Source organism: Dreissena polymorpha, chromosome 5 (assembly GCF_020536995.1).
Source record: "Dreissena polymorpha isolate Duluth1 chromosome 5, UMN_Dpol_1.0, whole genome shotgun sequence".
Taxonomy (NCBI): Eukaryota; Metazoa; Mollusca; class Bivalvia; order Myida; family Dreissenidae; genus Dreissena; species Dreissena polymorpha.
Genome location: NC_068359.1, coordinates 25,451,887 through 25,475,683, shown reverse-complemented (window position 1 = coordinate 25,475,683; position 23,797 = coordinate 25,451,887). Strand labels below are relative to the sequence as shown.

The window sequence follows — 23,797 nt, the reverse complement described above, 5'->3', positions numbered from 1 at the left end:
GGTTACTTGTTTTCTTTCTTTATTTTTATGTCCCCCACTATAGTAGTGGTGGACATATTGTTTTTGCCCTGTCTGTTGGTTGGTTGGTCTGTTGGTTGGTTGGTCTGTTTGCGCCAATTTTGACATTTTGCAATAACTTTTGCTATATTAAATATAGCAACTTGATATTTGGCATGCATGTGTATCTCATGGAGCTGCACATTTTGAGTGGTGAAAGGTCAAGGTCATCCTTCAAGGTCAGAGGTCAAATATATGTGGCCAAAATCGCTCATCTTATGAATACTTTTGCAATATTGAAGATAGCAACTTGATATTTGGCATGCATGTGTATCTCATGGAGCTGCACATTTTGAGTGGTGAAAGGTCAAGGTCAAGGTCATCCTTCAAGGTCAGAGATCAAATATATGTGGCCCAAATCGCTTATTTTATGAATACTTTTGCAATATTGAAGATAGCAACTTGATATTTGGCATGCATGTGTATCTCATGGAGCTGCACATTTTGAGTGGTGAAAGGTCAAGGTCATCCTTCAAGGTCAGAGGTCAAATTTATGTGGCCCAAATCGCTTATTTTATGAATACTTTTGTTATATTGAAGATAGCAACTTGATATTTATCATGCATGTGTATCTCATGGAGCTGCACATTTTGAGTGGTGAAAGGTCAAGGTAATCATTCAAGGTCAAATATATGGGTCAAAATTGCTCATGTAATGTCACTTATTGAAGCTAGCTATTTTATATTTGAAATATATGTGTATCTCATGGAGCTGCACATTTTGAGTGGTGAAGGGTCAAGGTCAAGGTCATCCTTCAAGGTCAAACTTCATATAGGGGGACATTGTGTTTCACAAACACATATTGTTTTTACTGGAGTTTTTAAGATTTCATGTTTACATTTATCAATATATAGCAGTTAATGACAAACTTCAATACATGGCAAAATCTGTTAAAAGGCCCCTTTAACTAAAATATCGATTGTTGTAATTTAAGTGTCGCATACCTATGCTTTACATTTAGATATTAAATTTAGATATGTTATGAAATCTTGTATGTGTCATTTGTGGAAAGAAACGAATTACAGGTAACATTTATTAACTCCGATTCCCTGATCCTGTAATATATAATTATGTCAAGTTCATAATATGCAGAATGTGTTGTGTTTATATTAATAACAACGACGGGTATACAACTTTGACACCACTATCGTGTGATTTAATCGACCGCCTGTTCCATTATTGCTAATTTTTATTAATTTACTGACGTTGAGCCAAGACAAAAAATTCCACTAGAATTTCGGACCTGCATCGCTGTTGATATTTATCTCTAAGTTGCAGTTTTAGCAGAGGGATGTTTCATGACATGCTATCTTGTATATTATAAGTAAATGGCCTTAGTACCTTCATTAGGACATAATTATACATGCTTTAGATCAGCCGTTTCGCTACAAAATGTAATTTAAAATTGTTTAAGCTCGTGTACTACGCGAAAATCCATCAGTTGGGTGACTCAAAAACTGGGAAATGATGGTCATATAGACTGTACGCATCAGACATATCGAATTATTTTTACACTTATCTTTAACATTTATACAAAACACGGAGTGTATATTGACAGGAGATGAATCGAGTATTTGACCCTTACTTTAGTAAATTCAATCTTATGCAAAAACTATTCATCCGATTTTATTGGTTTATACGTTATCTTGTTGCTTATTAATTCCTCTTTCAAAAAAATATAACTTTTAGTATATTCCTGTTGTTATTAATGGATTTATAGCGAGTGAAACACAAGAAATACAAATTTTATGTTTTACCACCGCGCGTTTTAACGTGTCGTGGCTATCGATCTTTTACGATTAGCGTACAGCGAAGCGCCGAGGTTATACATTTTGATGTACCCACTCTAGTCTTTTGTTAAATTATAGTTTCATTTCTCGGCCGATTTTGACAAATTATATATCATTAGAAAGCTTACGTTACGCAGTAAACAGATATATCAATATATATTAAGTTTTTCTTCTGATTTCGACAACCCGGCGAGTTATAACTTTAACTTTTGCAAATATCATACCGTTTTGGAGTTTTAGAATCTAGATTTACGGTTGACATGTTCGTACTTAATACCAATTTGTAGCGTTTATATTTGGAGTTCAGTTTTAAAAATTACATAGGAGAAAAGAATTCTGTATACGATAGAAAAAAATTTTGTTTAAAAACCAAAGTAATTAAGGAATGAAGGCGGGAAAATGTAGCGCGCGTTCCTAACGCACTGAACTGATGCTACGGTCTTGGCGATTATGCTTTTGTTTAGAAATCGGCCATTGAATTTCTTTTGCCATCTTATTATATTTTTTATGGAATATATTGTAGTATTTTGTTCACGAAACATATCAATAAAGCTTATTATAAATGAATCTTAATAAATTAACGATTTCAGCTCTTGTTTATAACACAGAAAGGTTGTAAAATTTATGATGAAACAGCGTATATAGCGGACCCTCTCGATATTATTCGGCTTTGCATGCATACTTGAAATAAAATGGGTGTCAAAAACATTCATCGTTTGCTGTTTATTATCAACAAGGTAATTATGTATAATTATTTGAAATGTTATTTACCTTAAATTATCAATTTATTAAAGATTCTTGAAAATCACGGTCCGTGTTACGCGGGTCATTTCGTATTTTGACATCAGGGCATCATGTCCAACTATTGAAAATCAGATTTTTTCACCGGGACGATGACGGCTTGGATTTAGACAGGCAGACAGATAGTTTATTCAGACTTAAACAACAGTACATCGTCTTCAACTCAAATATATAAATTATTTTTAGACGAATTGTTAGGTGATTACACATATAGCAGTGATGATTCTGAGAATGTTGCCATGTTTCTTATCCGTGTATTCTAGAGTCCATGGTTTGAGCATTTTTATCGCGGTGTTCAAAAAAAGATATCTCAATAATCTTGTTTATTGATAGATCTGTGGTTTTATTGCCCCTGTGTTCAGCACAAACCAATTATCTCGTTATGATCAGATACTGTGCCGACCAATACTAAATAACACTATGGTGTCATACGCCACAGCAGGGACCTATACTTGTATATTGGTCCCTAACCACAGGTGGCAATGTCTGGTCAGATTACACTTTTTATGATACCTCCATGTCTTCTCGTGGTATTAGTGGTCATTTCTTGGAGTAATGTAACGCCCAATACTCAATTTTGCGTTTATGAGATATGTAGCGTATTGAAAACATTTATAGTCATCTGCCCATACAGATTGCCATAAACGAAATACTGTATAGATGTCAGCCAGCTAAATCACAATAATTATAAGTGCTTAATACCTATACATGTACATTTTAAACATTTAAAAAATCTAATACTTAACATTTGACGTATTTAGCGGGTACCGGTAAAAAAACTCCGTCATTTCGTAGTCCTATAAAGAGTGTATGAATAATCTTTCCGAAAAATACAAATAATACAGTGTTTTAATTTAGAATTCTATATATTTATAACTCTGTTAACTTATAAAGATATTTCAATATACATGCATAGACAGTTGACCGTGATTTTCAAGAATCTTTAAATAATTTTAATTAATTTATAATTTATGGTTAATAACCTTTCATATAATTTTACATAATTACCTTTTTGATAATAAACAACAAACGATGAATGTTTTGACACCCATTATATTTGAAGTATGCAAAGCCGAAAAATATCAAGAGGGTCCGCTATACATTTGTATACGCTGTTTCATCATAAAATTAACACCCTTTCTGTGTTATAATCAAGAGCTGAAATCGTAAATTTATTAAGCTTCATTAATACTTAGCTTTATGGATATGTCTCTAGAACAAAATATTTCAATATATTTCATAAAAAATATAATAATCATGGCAAAGGAAATTCAATGGCCGGTATCTAAACAAAAGCATAATCGCCAAGACCGTAGCATCAGTTCAGAGCGTTAGGAACGCGCGCTACATTTTCCCGCCTTCATTCCTTAATTACTTTAGTTTTTAAACAATTTTTTTTTCTATCGTATACAGAATTCTATTCTCCTAAGCAAGATGTTATTTTTAAAACTGAACTCCAAATATAAACGCTACAAATCGGTATAAAGTACGAACATGTCAACCGTAAATCTAGATTCTAAAACTCCAAAACGGTATGTTATTTGCAAAAGTTAAAGTTATAACTCGCCGGGCTGCCGAAATCAGAAGAAAAACTCAATATATAATGATATATCTGAAAACTACGTTACGTTAGCTTTCTAATGATATATAATTTGTCAAAATCGGCCTAGAAATGAAACTATAATTTAACAAAATACGTGAGTGAGTACATCAAATTTATAACCTCGGCGCTTCGATAAAAGATCGATAGTTACGACACGGTCACGTGACTTAGACACGACAAGATATTTGGCGTAACGGTCCCGTTTCTTATCCGTGTAATCTAGAATCCGTGTACAAAATCATAATCATATTCCCAAGGGATAAAAAATATTTCGGTAATTCGTTTTTTATTTACGCCAGTACATACATTTTTATTTATCGCCTGCTTACTATAACAGTATTCCACAACGAATTCCGCATTTCTGATTCACTAAGTAGAGTGTGTTATATCTGGTAAAAAGTGTCGAGTATAAATCTGGAATACAAGTGCCATTGTCATTGAGATGATCGGTAAAAGAAATGTCCATGAAAATTTGGCATCCGACTCTTTAAACATTTGAATTTCCTCAAATACGTTAGTAAACTAAAATGTAACATGCTGTAACATTAATGGACATATTGATCTTTTATTTAGAATAGTTGGCACGTTCTTGGTTTATTTCCAAGTATTTTTATTTTGTTGGAATACGTTCTGATCATCTAATTCATGATGATTATCGATGAAATTATGTCATTTTTTGTATAAAATCCACCGTTTTTCCACGAATTTCTTTCTTCGCAATTTGAAGTACTATACCATTAATCGACCAAACACTGTTTTGTGTCTTAAAACCAAATGAACAGAACAGAAATGCGTAAAAACTGAAGAACTCGCCGCTCGCGCGTGGCTTTTGTTGTTCTCTGTTATCGAAGTGTCATCTGTTATCAAAGTATCCGCATACCCGGCGTGTAAATGTGTATTGCTAGTTCTGTGGTATTTGCTATTCATTAAATTTATCTAAACATTTTGGTTTATGTTTATAACTGTAAATTCACAATAAAATTTCGATTTATTTATCACCATTTTTTTACCTTCGCTTTCATCGTGAAGTGTAAGACTATAGTAAGTGGAACACTATGTAAGACTATAGTAAGTGGAACACTATGTAAGACTATAGTAAGTGGAACACTATGTAAGACTATAGTAAGTGGAACACTATGTAAGACTATAGTAAGTGGAACACTATGTAAGACTATAGTAAGTGGAACACTATGTAAGACTATAGTAAGTGGAACACTATGTAAGACTATAGTAAGTGGAACACTATGTAAGACTATAGTAAGTGGAACACTATGTAAGACTATAGTAAGTGGAACACTATGTAAGACTATAGTAAGTGGAACACTATGTAAGACTATAGTAAGTGGAACACTATGTAAGACTATAGTAAGTGGAACACTATGTAAGACTATAGTAAGTGGAACACTATGTAAGACTATAGTAAGTGGAACACTATGTAAGACTATAGTAAGTGGAACACTATGTAAGACTATAGTAAGTGGAACACTATGTTTTTTAATTACAGCACTAAATTGTAGGATAATCCGCGGGATTTTACGGTGGCACTAAGGTGACTTCTCACCGCTCCAAAAAAAGACTGCAAAACAGAAATAGTGTTTTCCGCTCAAAAAAGACAGGAAAACAGAAATTGTGTTTTCTGCTCCCCCCCAAAAAAGACGGGAAAACAGAAATTGTGTTTTCCGCTCCAAAAACAAAAATGGCAGGAAAACAGAAATTGTGTTTTCCGCTCCAAAAAAAGACGGGAAAACACAAAATAAGTCTGTTTTCCTGTCTTTTTTGGAGCGGAAAACACAATCGCTATATTGTGCGCACAAGATATTCGGCCAATCACAGACGGGGATTATTTAATTTCACATATGCAAATGTAAAAACTACACAAAAATGATACAACTGTTTAATATGCATTTAAATAATATGTAAATTAATGGAAATGTATATACATGCCAAATGTCAATACTAACATTTAATGAATAATGCAATATATGTACTGAGAAAAAGACAATTGATTACTATAATGTTGTGTTTATTCTATTTGTGTTTATTGATAGTGTATATAAATACCAAATGTTGATAAATTACAATTAATGAATAATGCAAAATATGTAAATAATATATTTGTTGGATAATTTTTTTGTTTTGTTTTTGTTAATGTATGTAAAAACCAAATGTCTATAGATTTCATTTTAAAGGGAAAGATCTAGAGAGGAGGGTGCTGCACCCTGATCCTTTATGGTCCCCCTCCTGCCCCTCTTGGCGGGTCAAGGAAGAATTGTTAAACATCTTCCAAAATTTAATTGATTTTGGCAAATATTCAATTACAAATGAAGCAGATGCATGTGCTTAAAACCCTAAATTACATGCATTATGATCAACCCTTGATATAAATTTTAAGATCATGTATGTCTTGTCAAAATGTTCAGCCTGCTCCTTTTAAGCAGCACCCTGTATGCCTTTTGGGGTCCTTAGTCTTACCCTAATGTAATGAATAATGCAAAAAATGTGCTGAAAAAGGAAAATTGAAGTCTTTTTTTAATTTTGTTTACTTTGGTTGTCTCCTATGGAACGTATTCAGACTCTAAAAACAAACTGTGATTAAATAAGTTAGATTTAATTAACATTTTTGAACGTTTACTCTTTTTTGTATTAATTTAAGTTTTTAACTGAAAATGTGACTTCTACATACAATTAGCGCTACTTTAGTTAAGAATTAAATTTACATGTTTTTCTGACATAATTCATGTTATAAATTTAGCATTCTAATTTTTCTCTAAACGGGCCTTAAAACTTTGGTTTAATATAAATGAATGTAGGATTTGTTTTTTCTCATGTTTTCCCATGTCAAGATCATTTTGTCTGAAAATGTCGTTCACATTTGTGTTGTATACATGGCCAGTCACATGCAAGATGTATGCTTTTTGTATCTACATGTACATGTATTATTTGAAGCTTAAAATAGTTGTTTTTATGTTATTATGACATAATGCCTTTTCAAAGTAAATGTTTATAAGATAAATCAGTGTTGCTTGTTATATACATGGCAGTGCTGTATTTGTGGAATTATTGAGGGTGTTACATAAAACCGAAGACGGGCAGGCCGATAAGCCATTTTGCCGATATCGGGCCGACGACGGGCCGATAAACAATTTTGCCGATATCGGGCCGATTAAATGCCGATGGGCAAGCCGATTGCGGCCCAACATCGTTTACGATATCGGCCCGATATAAAAACTTTATCGGGCCGACGGCGGCCCGATATAGGTTTGCTGGCTGGGTCAAGAGGGAACAAGATACTATCTTGACTGTGTTGTTGTTGTTTTCACAAAATAACGCTCGAATTATTTTTCAAACATTTAATTTAATTCAACTTGAAATACTAAACTAAAATGTTCAGGAATGTCACGAAATATAAGGGAAGGTCTGGTCAATGCAAACAAGACACCCTTGTATCGCCCGAAGCACACGTTGTTGTCATTTTTACAGATCTTAAATTGGTAAAACATGATCGAAGTGTTTTTGCAGCACGACATAGAAATTATTTTTGGAAGCTCGCAAATGCTTTTAACGTGTTGTGTTCCGTCTAACAACGATGGAAAGGACATTTTGACCCCAAACTGCATACATTGTTCGTAAAAGGCTGTTATTTTCGTCTTCTTTTTTCGACGTATTAATTCAAAACTGCACAAAGTGTACATCGTATGCATATTTTCGTTGCAAAGACATGCTATTTTACAATTCAAATGATCCAGCTTTTGTCATGAACATCATAAACGGTTAACTTGCTTGAAGTTTTGTCACTTATGAAACGGTACCGCCATAATAATTTATTATGACGATGATCTTTGTTTGGACCACCATTGCCTGTGCCGTAAACGACATTGGCCGCCATCACTCGTGGACGTCTTTAGTTAAGGACGTCCTGACCAGACTCCATTATGTTCGCCTCGGCGTCCGCGTCCAAGTTAGTTTAAAGTTTGTCATTTCTCCGTACCCATGAAAATTAGCCAAATTATTTATTTGAATGGGACATTTACGTTCAACAACGCTTTTATAAGATGCACTGTCAAAATTCGCGCCTGGGTATTCATGTGCCAAGTGTGAAAACTGCACAAAGGGTTAACGTCTCATGCGAAAGATGAGTTGGTAGGTAATAGTTAACGGGGGATCGAACATGCCTCCCCTGGGTTCTGGCACCAATGTGATACCACTAGACCACGCCACTCAGTTTTCGTTGTCATTTCGGTCTAAGCGCCTTTAAGAGCTATCGCACGCACACGTAACGTACCACTGCTAAACGTAATTCAACGTAACGTACCACTGCTAAACGTAATTCAACGTAACGTACCACTGCTAAACGTAATTCAACGTAACGTACCACTGCTAAACGTAATTCAACGTAACGTACCACTGCTAAACGTAATTCAACGTAACGTACCACTGCTAAACGTAATTCAACGTAACGTACCACTGCTAAACGTAATTCAACGTAACGTACCACTGCTAAACGTAATTCAACGTAACGTACCACTGCTAAACGTAATTCAACGTAACGTACCACTGCTAAACGTAATTCAACGTAACGTACCACTGCTTAACGTAATTCAACGTAACGTACCACTGCTAAACGTAATTCAACGTAACGTACCACTGCTAAACGTAATTCAACGTAACGTACCACTGCTAAACGTAATTCAACGTAACGTACCACTGCTAAACGTAATTCAACGTAACGTACCACTGCTAAACGTAATTCAACGTAACGTACCACTGCTAAACGTAATTCAACGTAACGTACCACTGCTAAACGTAATTCAACGTAACGTACCACTGCTAAACGTAATTCAACGTAACGTACCACTGCTAAACGTAATTCAACGTAACGTACCACTGCTAAACGTAATTCAACGTAACGTACCACTGCTAAACGTAATTCAACGTAACGTACCACTGCTAAACGTAATTCAACGTAACGTATTGGAGATTCAGAAGCGTTTAGGAGCTGACCCAGCATTGACGTTCACGTTACTGACACGGTAAGTTGTGCTCCATTACGTGTTATTGTTTCGCTCTATGTGTGGAACTAATTTATCTATACATGTTTAATTAATTAATTTATTTATTTATTAATTTGCCAATATATAGTACTTGGTATTCGTTTATATATTGTAGTCAGAAACAGGATACGACATTACATAAAAGATAAATAATGATTAATCTTATTTACAAAAAAAACCAGACTTAAAAATAAAGTTATAAAAGAATTACTTCAATGCATTTAAAATTAAAATAACCCATGATCGTGTGAATTTGTATTATTTTTATAATCATCATGCAATATAAATGTATCAATGTTCAATGTCACATAATGCCACAAAATAAAGTTGAAATCTTACGACTGGATGATACATACATTTAAATGGTGCTCTTGAAAATGGCTTATTTATACAGTTTTGCAATATGTATGGGATATTTTACGATTTGGAACTGTGCTGCTTACGCGTCAAACGAACCAATTTGACATTTTCGAAATAGTGACCACCTGATTTGCTGTGCCTAAGGATTAAACGAATATTATTTTGACTTTTGAAATCCCTAATACAGTTACCCGTCAGAACAGTACTCGTGGAAAACCGTTTACAGTTTATCAGCGTACTTTTCTATGTAAAATGTTCTCGCGACCGTCAGTCCATCGAATGTTGGTATGTAACCAACATTTGATATTTGTTTTAACAAAAATGAAAACGATTCTTAACCAATTACGTTTGTTGAATGCAGCAAAACAACTTGATTCGCTATTTGAAAAGAGTATTTTCCTGAATATAATTTAAGAAAGAGAGGGTCAAATAGATTTGTCCCTTTGACGGATTTTTACGTCACGTGTAAATCGGAAAGGACCTAATGTATTTTTCCTACATATTACCAGGGTGCAGAATCAACGGGAGTTTCAGAGGGGTACAACGGGCTGGACATAATGTAAACACACCGTTAAGAGACAGACATAACTTTATTTTTGCAGATATCTCTTTATTGAAATTTATTTGCAAATTTCTTAAGTGCATACAAGATTTTCTTGCAGTTTGTGCCGATATCTGAAGGTATACGAATAAATCCTTGAATACCTCTGAAATCAGTGACACAATTTCACGTTGCGTGAAGCATACTCGTGCAGTATGCATGGAATTTTTGAACAAGAACACAGGCTTATTAAATAAAATAATTCTAATGTATTTCACATTGCCATAAGCAGCATAAAAATCTATCTTTAATGCACATGTTGAATTTCTTAAGAAAAATGTTTTAAAAAGTTATTTGGAAAAAAAGGCAACAATTACCGGTGTGTTCGCATCCATAAACTTTTAATTTGGAACGCAGCACAGTCACGTGACCCTGACCCTGAATATGGTGAATACAGAAACATAACACTTGGTTTTGTTCATGTGTTTATGTGGTCAGTTTTTCTGCAACAATAGAGTTTATGCTTATTACTGATAAAGACGTTTGCAAGCCGAATAATAGCTTCACAAGTACATGATCAATGGCCTTATTGTTAGTGCTCATCTTCCATTGAATTATGATTTAACGATATTTTATAGAGTGATTTCTATTTTAGTGAAAATATCATCGTTTGTGTAGCTCTCAACAGTTGCGCGTTTTAATAATTGTTCTCTCCTCTTCGAAATGCTCGTGTTGACTATTTGTAGTCTTATCGGAATTGGTCCGTCGTCCGTCACCAGTCGTCCGTCATGCATCCACACTTTTAATTTGATGTCACTTTATACATCATTTAAGGCTCGCTCTAGGAAAACGGGGCTTAACGCATGTGCGTAAAGTGGCGTCCCAGATTACCATATGCAGTCTACAAATGCTAATCTGGGACGACACTTTACGCGCACGCGTTAAACCCTGTTTTCTCGTAGAGAAGATCCACATTATTGTATAAACATGTATACGCTAGTTGTTAAACCAAGCTATTCTTTAGTGTCTACATGCGCTACACAAACTAGATTTCAGTCGCGACTTGTTCGTGTTGTTGCGCGAAGGGACATGGGCCTCGTGGTTTGAAACACGGCCTCTGATGCTCTTTACGCACACAGATGCAGTTTTTAAATTCTGTGACATGCACATGTTATGTTTTTTAGAGATTAATGTGTGTCGTTCATGAAATTTACATTAGTATCTCTTATATACATAGTTTGTGCTAAAAATACCATGTCTGTATTTTCGCCTTTGAGGGCTTGTGTTCAAATGACATAAGAAACGCGCGCTTTTCAGCAGACAATTAACATACATTACAAGTGTCTATTCCGTAATAATCCATGCTATTAATGTGGTTTTGATGCGATTACGCCATGCGTTTTTGGTGTATAAATGAAGGTGTCGTGAACATGATCTGTGCTACAAATCATAGCTCACAGTGAGGCAAAAGGTAGAACATAGGGGAACAGTAGTTAATGTTGCATATATAATTTGACAAGTTTGTTTCTTTTATAACACGAATAAGAAGCAAATTTAATTGTACGATCGTTTCAAAATTCAAATGCATGTCATCATTTGAGACAGTGTGATTATGGCGGATAAAAAACTGGATAATATATTGTATGGCTTTAATAACTTTAATAATTCTCGTTGTTCGTCTTTTATTTCAGAAACGTTAAGATGCGTCCTATTCTCGCAGTTGCGGCAATTTTAATGGCGGCCTCCATCGTCTGCGAAGCAGAAATTCTGGAACAACTTTATTTTCAAGCGCAGAGCCAGTGCTGCGCACGGATCACTTGTGGCCAGGGAACAAGTTGTAGTTTGACCAGCTTCACGACTTGCGGCTGCCAGGGACCAATTGGAGGGCCCGGACTTGGGGGCGATAATGGCGCGGATGAATTGGCTCGTTAGAAAATACTAGAAGATTGACGAATCTGAGAGACATAAACAAATGTGTTTACTGATGCCATGTTTTCAGACAACAAAACACTTCATGAAGTGTTCTACTTTTTCGATGGAACAAATCTTTCTTGAATAAAATGTAAAAGCAAAAACTGTATCTAGTTCTTATCCGCTTCTGGAACTGAGTTCATCGGTGTACATACGAATGTAAACTAATTCTCACTATGCCACCCCTGTTATTTAAGCGTTCTATGTCGCGTACTTGATCGTCGATTGATATCGAACGATGTTTAAAAATATTTTCAAGAGCTTTTATCGATATATAATTTGTAGTGTAATAATATTTGTACTTTTAACGTGTAAATTCACGCATTATTCTTAAAATACGAAACTTATTACTTAAGTGTAAATTTACGCGTAATTTTTAAGTATGAAATTGTACATTACGAAATTGTTTGGGTAAATGTACACGCTTTCTACGAGTACAAAGTACATAAATGATTATATTCAATGTATTACGCTATTAACAAAAGTCAAAAGTACATCTGCAAAATTTTAACACTACTGTAATTGCAAGCTATAAATAATGGATGTTTAAAGAACATTACAAGACTTTAAATATCTTGAAACAATGATTATAACCGCGGTCAATTCGGAATTATATTTGGAAAAATATTATGACATTTCAAAAGAATGTATTAAATGGCGTCTTGACACGTTAATTTCGTGTGTTTTTCAAACTCTCAAAAATTGCCCCGGGACACTTTAAGCAAGCACGAGTAAATCAGAAATACACGGCAGTCGTAAAATCGGCATGAACAAAAATAAAAAAGACTATATCGGCTTTTTAGTGTGTCTTCACTACTTATTAATACAAAATTGTGTCTTGTTCTGAGAAAACTGGGCATAATGCATGTGCGTAAAGTGTAGTCCCAGATTAGTCTGTGCAGTCTGCACAGGCTAATCAGGGACGACACTTTCCGCCTAAACTTGATTTTCGGTAAGGAGGGACTTCCTTGAAACTAAAAATACCATAAAAGCGGAAAGTGTCATCCCTGATTAGCCTGTGCGGACTGCACAGGCTAATCTGGGACAACATTTTACGCACATGCATTAAGCCCACTTTTCTCAGAACATGACTTAATTATTAATACAAAATTGTTCCCAGACGCAATTCTGCTTGTAAAGATATATATCCTTCTTACATACACGCATCTATTTATAGTGGAGGTATTGTCGTCTTCCTTAAACGCACACATATCTGATACTCCTTGCATGTTTCATTGTACATATTATCTGCGACTGCAGTTTTTTTTTCGGTACCGAAGTTCATACCAGCAAAGAATGAGAAATCTCCAAGTGTTAACCATGGTTGATTGTACTGATAAAAGAATTATTCGAACCTTCTTCTCCTGATGCTACATTATGTGAGGGCTCGGAGTGTGTCCCAGCACTCCTACCTTATTCGATCATTAGACTCACGAAAGTTGGGTGGAATTTTATATTATACCTGCGTTTTCAAGCTATTTAGTTTTTACTGAAAGATTATCAATTTTTAGTGTTCATGTATGTGGGTGGGGGGGGGACGGGTCGCAGTACCCGGAGGAAACACCATGTCCTATATGGTGATTAATCAAACAAATTCATAGGCTTCAGGACTCTCGGGGATTGAACCAGGGTCGCCAAGGTGAGAAGCGCATGTACCAGCCACTGCGCTAGCAAGACAGCCTTTTTGGTTGCTTATTTAGATTTTACCAGATTTTTCCACATTTTATACATGTACACATCTGGTATGCTGGGATTCGTAATAAACAACAAGAAACTGTCAACACACAGAAATAATTTATTTGTGAGTATTTTGTGAATACACTTTTTTAGAAAAGCATGTATACATGTAAGAAATTCGCATGTAATAATTATATCATGAGTTGTTATCAGTTGTTCAATTGATCGAGATTCAGGTTTTAAAAAGACCAAAAACAATATCAGTACCATTGCATGTAGAAACATGTTAATACTAGTAAACACAGGTTAATAATAGCACAACATATTCAGAAAAGCCATTGCATGGCACTAGCATTGAAATATAACAACCATTTGAAATTCATTGTTATACAAACTGAATGCTAATTAAAATGATTACATACATGTTTATGTTTTTAAATATTTAGATTTCCTATATTTTGACCGTTGAACAACTTATCAAAGTTTAAAATTTTCATTTCACTTTTTATTCCCGAATGTAATAATTTGGCAAGCTATTAGCCATCATTAATATTTTTGCAGTCAACATTACAAAGTTGGCCAGCGTAATATGGAATGATGGATTAATTGTATCATTATCAGGAAAATGACCAATTATGTTCCACCTTCTTTTGAGCATATGTTACAATATCACAAGTATATTAAAATGGGTTCAAGAAGCGCAAATGTTCAGCAACGTCGTTCTTCTCATCACTGGAATCATCGTAGTCCAAGGCCCCATCCTCACAGAAGCCATCAGAATCTCGCGGGAAAAGGACCCTATCTATCACGTGCATGACTCCATTGGTTGTCGAGGCGTCTGCGTAGACTACACGAGCATGGTTTACACGGACATGGCCTATAAATGGATGAACGGCATCGAATGGAAGTTAATATTGCAATCATGATCATAATATAACTCAACAAGATCTCCATTGTAACATACATACATCTGTCATGTAAGGATAAGAAAAAGTATGAATCTATTTCTCTTATTTTACGCTTGACCTTAATTTCAACCTTGACCTTTGACCAAGGGACTTGGCTTAAGTTTTAGTCACTAAATAAATTACAGTGTACACAATTTCGAATTCCGATTATAATTGGAAGATTCGGAAATGACAGGCAATGACATTGCTTGTTACACAATATGCAGATAATGGTATCAGTGTAATATGTGGACTGTTTTCCATTTCAATTTTTTTCAGCAGCTTACTATATTTACCCCTCATCCATATTTAGAAAAAAGAATTTACATGAATCTCCAAAATAACCCCTTGGTCAATCGCAGAAAAATCACACCACTAGACATGATAGAGCTATGCTTGCAACCAATAATATTGCTGCACAGATATTGTGAGTTTGTTACTATTGACCAATAGAGGAGGAAATGTTGGAGGAGTTGTTACCCATTGCCTTGGTGATCTTCACGCTTCCACCCTCAACGGTCTTCAACTCGTCCCCACATGACAGCCCCGCGCTGTAACCCACTGCTGGCACCACATGGTACTCCAGCACTTCTGCAAACGTACAAACACAATACATTATTTGTTACATTCCAGTAAGAATTGGGTGTATCAATATGCCATGTTCCAATTAAAATCGTCCAGTGTTTAAACAAGGGCTGTTTGTAAAACATGCATGCCCCCCATATGGGCTGTCCGTTGTACTGGCAGCCATTGTGTGAATACGACTTTTGTCACTGTGACCTTGACCTTTGACCTAGTGACCTGAAAATCAAAAGGGGTCATCTGCAAGTCACGATCAATGTACCTATGAAGTGTCATGATCCTAGGCAAAAGCGTTCTTGAGTTATCATCCGAAAATCATTTTACTATTTCGGGTCACCATGACCCTGACCTTTGACCTTGTGACCTCAAAATCAATAGGGGTCATCTGCCAGTCACGATCAATCTACCTATAAAGTTTCATGATCCTAGGCATATGCGTTCTTGAATTATCATCCCAAAATCATTTTACTATTTCGGGTCACCGTGACCTTGACCTTTGACCTAGTGACCTCAAAATCAATAGGGGTCATCTGCGAGTCATGATCAATCTACCCATGAAGTTTCATGATCCTAGGCGTATGCGTTCTTGAGTTATCATCCGGAAACCATTTTACTATTTCGGGTCACCGTGACCTTGACTTTTGACCTAGTGACCTCAAAATCAATAGGGGTCATCTGCGAGTCATGATCAATCTACCCATGAAGTTTCATGATCCTAGGCGTATGCGTTCTTGAGTTATCATCCAGAAACCATTTTGATATTTCGGGTCACCATGACCTCGACCTTTGACCTAGTGACCTCAAAATCAATAGGGGTCATCTGCAAGTCATGATCAATGTACCTATGAAGTTTCATGATCCTAGGCCCAAGTGTTCTTGAGTTATCATCTGACAACCACCTGGTGGACGGACGGACCGACCAACCGACATGAGCAAAGCAATATAACCCCTCTTCTTCGAAGGGGGGCATAAAAAGTTACCAGTTATTGTTCATGGTCTCTGTAAAAATGATTTTTCGCATGGGCCTTATCTGTATTATATTGTAATTGTTAGTAATACACTAATGATTAACAACTACCTGTACAAAAATAGGTAGTACAATGTAGTTAATAATTGGCGTTACACAGAGCTGTAAAAAACTAAGACTGTCTGATATAGGTGTCAGGTATTGATATAAATAACTTTTGATTTACCTGGACCATTTAAACAAAATAAAAACTTCAACAATTTTAGTAAAGTATGCTAATTTTTGTTTGTTTTAGTTTTAATCTCAAAACCTTTTGCAACACCTTCTGCTTGAGTCTGTTTCCTGGGCAGAACCAGTACTTAATGTAAAAAGATAGGATTTAGAGAACACTTACACAATTGGCATCAACCCTGCGACCTGCCGATTCTCTCCTATATTTAACATAAACATAAATGTTGAATTCTTACTGGTAAGGAGGGCAGTGTCGTTGAGAAGATGGTCAAGGCACTTCTTGGGGATCCTTTTGAACGCTCGGTCACAGGGAGCAAATATTGTGAACGGTCCATCACCTAGGTGGGGAAACAAACAATGGTAGATTACACGATTGCTTCAAACAACAAACATGGTAACAGTGTTTAAAATCTACAGTGTTACAAACAATAAACATGGTAACTGTGTTTCAAATCAACAGTGTTATTTGATGATGCTTGTTTGTTAAGGAGTACTTACACGTTTTAGGCATATGGAGAGTAGCAAGAATTATTCCTCAAAGCTGACAATAAAAATATTGCTTCAAAGGTGACACTAAAACAATTCTTTGAAGCTGAAATATTAATATTCCTATAAAGCTGTATAAATTAATATTGCCTAAATCTGAACAAAATAATGTTCAAATACAACTGCTGAATATATGCAAATATCATAAAACAAAAACTTATAACTTTCTTACTTAATAACAAATCTTGAAAAGTTGAAAATATTAATATTCTTTTAGGTAGAAACAATTAATATTCTACTAAAGCAGAAAATATGGAATTTCCTCTTTTGATCCCTTCAGCTGAAAATATTTATACATGTATTCCCCCTAGACAGGATTTTCATTAGTTACAATTTGAATGAAAAATTGGACCCCAAAGGATATCTCCTATAAACTAAGATACATGGGGAGTTGTAAACATTGATGAATTGTTGTCCTACCTGCCAAGACAGAGGTCAGTTGTGCAATCTCGAGGGCCTTGTTGAGGAAACTGAAGACGGGACACTTGGCCGTCACATCAGAGATGGTTCCCGGGGGTGGGAAGAGGACCCCAGAGACCTCGTGGATGACACCGTTACTGGCTTCCTGGTCAGGCAGCGTAACCTGGCGACCAGAGGCCGTGATCACCTAGAAACATTAACAGACAACACCTATTGACTTAATGGCATAAATAGATCTGAGGTCACACAAATGATACCATCAACATCAAAACCTTAATGGTCAAATGTCAATAAAATGTTTTAAGTAATTCCATTTCATTTATAGCTCGTTGCATTTATTGTGTAAAACAAAACCTGCTTTAATAGGAGTCATAACTCATGTGAGCATTAGTAAGACCTCCTGGCAGGGGGTGCATCTAAAACAGTCATAACATGCATTTAAAAATTGTACTAAAGTAATTAAATTGAATAAAACTGGCATGTGTGTACAATACATTACTTTCATTCAACTACATTATGATTTCACAAGTAACTTAGTACAGCTGCTTGGCACTCGTATACATGTACTTCATTCTATTCATTTCTATGATTCATGTACATTTTGTTTCAGGAACAAGCTTATATATTTTTACTGATTTTTTTTTAAATCCACAAATTTCAGTGGTGACTTAATAGTGTCTTAAGCCTTTTTATGTGACAGGATACTGACAGATTGCTTACACCTTACTGTGCTGTTCTTGTAGCTGACAGATAGGTTACACCTTATCGTGCCGTTCTTGTAGCTGACAGATTGCTTACACCTTACTGTGCCATTCTTGTAGCTGACATATTGCTTACCGTGCCATTCTTGTAGCTGACAGATTGCTTACACCTTACTGTGCCATTCTTGTAGCTGACAGATTGCTTACACCTTACTGTGCCATTCTTGTAGCTGACAGATTGCTTACACCTTACTGTGCCATTCTTGTAGCTGACAGATTGCTTACACCTTACTGTGCCATTCTTGTAGCTGATAGATTGCTTACACCTTACTGTGCCATTCTTGTAGCTGACAGATTGCTTACACCTTACCGTGCCATTCTTGTAGCTGACAGATTGCTTACCGTGCCATTCTTGTAGCTGACAGATTGCTTACCGTGCCATTCTTGTAGCTGACAGATTGCTTACACCTTCAGGGATGGAAACTAACGTTTTACAATTGGTTGCCCACACGGGCAACCATCTTTAGTATTTGGTTGCCCAGCTAAAGACAAACGAGCCCAGTACGATGTACATGTAGGGTTGAGTGAATATAAGAATTTCTTTAAATAAAATAAAAGATAAGTTAACAACAACATTGCTTAATTGACAAACTTCCTGTGTATTATGTCATAATATAAGTCTGAGTTAAATCATTTCATTGGCTTTGATAAATGAATTTTATAAAACTAATTATTAACTCACAGTCGCCAATTTCATTAAAAGTTTAAATGCACTTAGTCCAAATAATTAGACGTATTCTGTCGATGTAAATCGACCTCATTATTTATAGAAGTAAAATGCACTGAATTTTTTCAAGCTTAAAAAGCAAGTTGCCCAGCTGGACTACTAACTTTTGAATTTGAGTTGCCCAGGCCAAAATGTACTGGCCCCGGGCTCACAGGCAACCACTAATATCCATCCCTGACCTTACCGTGCCGTTCTTGTCCCTAACAGATTGCTTACAACTTACCGTGCCATTCTTGTAGCTGACAGATTGCTTACACCTTACCGTTCCATTCTTGTAGCTGACAGATTGCTTACACCTAACCGTGCCATTCTTGTAGCTGACAGATTGCTTACATCTTACTGTGCCATTCTTGTAGCTGACAGATTGCTTACACCTTACCGTGCCATTCTTGTAGCTGACAGATTGTTTACACCTTACCATGCCATTCTTGTAGCTGACAGATTGCCTACACCTTACCGTGCCATTCTTGTAGCTGACAGATTGCTTACACCTTACTGTGCCATTCTTGTAGCTGACAGATTGCTTATCATGCCGTTCTTGTAGCTGACAGATTGCTTACAGTGCCCTTCTTGTAGCTGACAGATTGCTTACCGGGCCCTTTTTGTAGCTGACAGATTGCTTACTGTGCCGTTCTTGTAGCTGAAAGAATGCTTACCGTGCCGTTCTTGTAGCTGACAGATTGCTTACAGTGCCCTTCTTGTAGCTGACAGATTGCTTACTGTGCCGCTTTTTTGTAGCTGACAGATTGCTTACTGTGCCGTTCTTGTAGCTGACAGATTGCTTACTGTGCCGTTTTCTGTAGCTGACAGATTGCTTACCGTTCCATTCTTGTAGCTGACAGATTGCTTACTGTGCAGTTTTTTGTAGCTGAAAGATTGCTTACCGTGCCGTTCTTGTAGATGTTGATTCTGATGGAGCTCCCTTCAACGCTGGGCACCAGCTGATTGTCGCTCAGGTCAGAAGACAGCACCTTGCCATCCGCAACATGGAAAGTGAGGATCTTGGTCAACAATTTCAAGTTTTTCAAGAGGTAGTTGACAAACTTTTTTGGCAGTGCGGCAAAGGCCTTGTCCGTTGGACCAAACACAGTGTAAGGGCCTGGAATGGAACAGCAGATAGTTGTTAGTCGAGGTTGTGAAAATATTAAGATCTTGACTATTCAAAGATACATGTGATACCAAAGATTCCAAAGTACTCACATTTGCGATCTCTACGCCATCATACAAATGATTTGCTAAGACTTTAAAACGTTTATTTCGAAAACCTTTTATGCATTTTTGACAATGGACATACATGCAATATATGCGAGCTGTAATTTGTTTTGAAACAGGATCTGTTAAACAGCTTCATAGTGTTATTACAGTCTGCAAAAAAAGGCATACACCCAAGCATAAAGCGTTGGAAATTCAGTTACCGCCTATGCAATTGGGAAATCATAGAACCCGCGGCATGTAAAAAATCAGGATATTTGCTAGAGCTACAACAAACTCAAAAGATTCCTCACATAAAAATGGTAAAATCAAATACAATTCATCCGCAGTGTACATTTTGATTTGCCCCCAATTCTTTCATATAAGATATATTTTTCTATTTACTTTTGTTAAGGCCTCTGATACATGGAATGTTTGTAATTTCGTAATCGTCGGCTTGTGTATTACTTAAATACTTTTTAGTATAATTAAATGAACCCGGTGTACGGAAAATATATTGAAACATACCCATGAATTAAACGCTAATTGGCCGTTTTCGTTCTTTTTTCATATTAATTATTTTCTTATTTATGACAATATTCTTAAAAATAGCCTCTTTATTATCGAAACTTATACTCAAACAAGCAGTCGAGGTAGATATTGTTCAAAGATATTCATTGTAAAGCCATGACAGTAAAATGAAGGCTGCGTTTGAATTTTAGAGTCAATTGAAATAAATATGGATATCCGAGTGTAAATGCAACTACATAAGTTTATGTAAATATGATATTGTTTGGTAGATCTACATATGCATGCATTATAATTTTCATTTTGTAGTTCTTTGTTCATATGAAATTTCCGCTTGTACATGTATTGTTACTAGTCCAAATAATTAGACGTAAGCTACCCCGCTTAAATAAATCGACCTCATATTTATAGGAGTAGTATTGTTACCAATAGCACGGCGCTCTTGTTTACCTTTGCGATCTACATAATATTGCACAGCGCTTTGATTTCACGTGCGAGTTACATAATAATTGCAATGTTCTAGATTGATACGCGCTCTCGAGTTTGATTAATCAGAGACGTAGATAACTGTTATTTACGTCTCTGGATTACTACTGTAATCACTTTATTACAGTCCCTGACCTACCTTCCCCTGCTAGAGCGTCCGTAAGGTTCGTCTTCTCCAGCAATGCAACAAGTGTGTTCAGTCCAAGTTTGCCGGCGAGCTGAGGAATGTTTTCGTCGTCGTTCACCTTGTGGCCATTGGCGGCGTCGGCAATAGTTGCCGAAAACAACTCCATCCAAATCGCGTCGTTGGCATTGCTCTTAGCATAACAAACGCCGACGAAAGCAAGTAAAACCACGAGTTTCATATCAGCTGTGTATCCGTCTGCGCTCTTTGAAAGCTGTATTTGAACTGTGCATACAGTTCAAGATCGTCTGCTATATCATATGGTATTAAAATAGAACATGTGACTCTTACAGCAAACCCTCGTTATGTTGTTCTGTTGTTTAGTACCAAGTCGCAGCCGTGCAATTATTGTTTTAACAATTGTGAAGGCCTAACATCCACGATGTGGCTTACTGTATCGGTTAAAAGAGATTCATTACAAAGAGTCATTGATTTGCGATACTGTCAAGCGATCGCTAACTGGATCCGTTCTATATATCTATAGAGATTTTATGCAAACGCAGTACACGAAATCTTGAGCATCCATGGATTGTATTTCCGTCGCATCGTTTCATTTCAAAATGATATTTTATGAAAGTTAATGGCTGCCCATTTAAAAGATATCGCAGTTATATTTAATGACGCAGTTTTCAACAATTCACATACACTTTCATCTGCAATTTCATGCAAATAAAATGCGGCACTCCCTCATGGACTGTTCACATAGTAAACAAACAATAGAGGCTCCGACGAAAATTACAAATCGGTAAAACAATAAAAAAAAGTTCAAAAGCTGCTTTCAGTGCACAAATCATAACTCTTAAATGTAATGAGTTCATACGTTGCAATATTAACGTTGCGAATTGAGCCTTTATACAGTGAAAATGCCTTTTGAGGAATGTTACATGTATCCAAGTAGTTAATGCCTTCCGGAAGTGAAAGGATTATAACTGTGTTACTTTCTAGATTGATACAAAATACTATTTGTATAAAATACAAAAAAGATGCAGTTTTAACAATCCGCAACTATCGCGTGGTTTTAAATAGAAACTGGATTCGGTAAGTTCGCATGTTGACGCAGCCTAACCACGTAGCGAGATTTCACTGTACGTCTTGGCTTACGTAAAATCAACGTCGGCTATAATGCGGAACGAATAAGACATGTGATCGAGTCGCATGGTTTTGAGTCAGCTGTTGTTTATGTAATTTCATTTTAAAGGGACGTAACTTCGAAATAGTCAACATTAATGTAACAAAGAGCTATAAATTATAAGTTAGTTCCGCGATTTTCAGTAAGTCAGAATGTGGAACACATCATACAGGCCTAGTTATTTCATCATATGTTCTAGTTAAAACGCTTCGCATGCATTGCTCGCAGAAGCTGGTTAGATAAAGCAACAAAGATTCTAAAACATAGTTTACTATATAGATCTATTGTTCTACTAAATTGATGCGGAACATAAATTTGTATTTACATAATTTTATTTATGTGTAAATCAGACTTTCAATGAGCGCTATTTCATAACATATAATAAAGTTTCGTTAAAATGATATATAATAAATACTTGTGTTCTAATAATTTCGGTTTGTGTTCATTAAGCCGTCCCACTAAAACAGTGTGCGCAGACCCTGCACTTTTAGTATTTTACGTTGATCATTTGATCACTTTTTGCTAAATAAAGTGATAATAAGGTAATAAAGACAGAAATCTTACATTTATAATTTGAACATTTAACAAACTTATGAAAGTGGCAATTATCTCGTATAACATTATATTTTTAAAAATGTAAGAGCAATAAAAGAACTTATTAGTTGCCTTATTAGGTTACCACATAACTGCCGATCTGAAAATTGTATGTTCGTGGAATTGTTTGTTGTTCTCGAATTATTTCAAACGTTTCAAACATGTCATATTACATGTACATGAATTTATGTTGGTTACATAAGCGGTAATATCATGTTCGTAATAAAACTGTATTTTTAACAACACGGTTAAGTTAACGGATTTGCAAATGTATAGATCTTAGACGTTTGTGTAATTACCGGTATCGTGTGTACATTGTATATGGATAGGAAATAAACAAAATAAGAATGTTTATTATAATTTATATGTTTTATGGAACCGCTTATGTTTCCGTCGTATCGCTCACAGCATTTTAGTAATTATTGTGTCCTTTTGTACTTTCCGTCTAAATGTTTTATCGATTGAAATGTATTTGCTGTATGAAGCTTGTTGTTGTTTATTTGTATTTCAGGTCGACGTAAAGTGATGCTTGATTAATATTCAAATTAGTTTTAATATTCGCTTAGTTAATTAATTAAAATATTTTTTGCCAGACGGTAGTTGTGGCATCGTTCATTGCGAACATTAATGAGAGAACTATTAAATTCTGATAG

The 23,797-nt window shown here is 35.7% G+C and overlaps 1 protein-coding gene across 1 annotated transcript; it reads right to left on the bottom strand.

Moving 5' to 3' along the window:
- Positions 1–13,951: 13,951 nt before the first annotated feature.
- On the bottom strand, positions 13,952–21,667 carry LOC127882294 (transforming growth factor-beta-induced protein ig-h3-like). Its single transcript, XM_052430854.1, has 6 exons — positions 21,377–21,667; positions 19,917–20,131; positions 17,545–17,731; positions 16,815–16,916; positions 15,279–15,389; positions 13,952–14,728 (listed from the first exon to the last, which is right to left on the bottom strand). The coding sequence occupies exons 1-6, from the start codon at positions 21,600–21,602 to the stop codon at positions 14,532–14,534; spliced, it is 1,038 nt and encodes a 345-aa protein (XP_052286814.1). The 5' UTR covers positions 21,603–21,667; the 3' UTR covers positions 13,952–14,531.
- Between the last annotated feature and the right edge of the window lie 2,130 nt (positions 21,668–23,797).

Coding starts and splice junctions, on each gene's coding strand:
- LOC127882294 (XM_052430854.1), bottom strand. CDS start 21,602: ATGAAACTCGTGGTTTTACTTGCTTTCGTCGGCGTTTGTTATGCTAAG. Junction 15,390..16,814: donor CGACACTGCCCTCCTTACCA/GTAAGAATTCAA, acceptor GTACGTTTGCAG/AAGTGCTGGAGTACCATGTG. Junction 14,729..15,278: donor GAAGATCACCAAGGCAATGG/GTAACAACTCCT, acceptor ATCCATTTATAG/GCCATGTCCGTGTAAACCAT.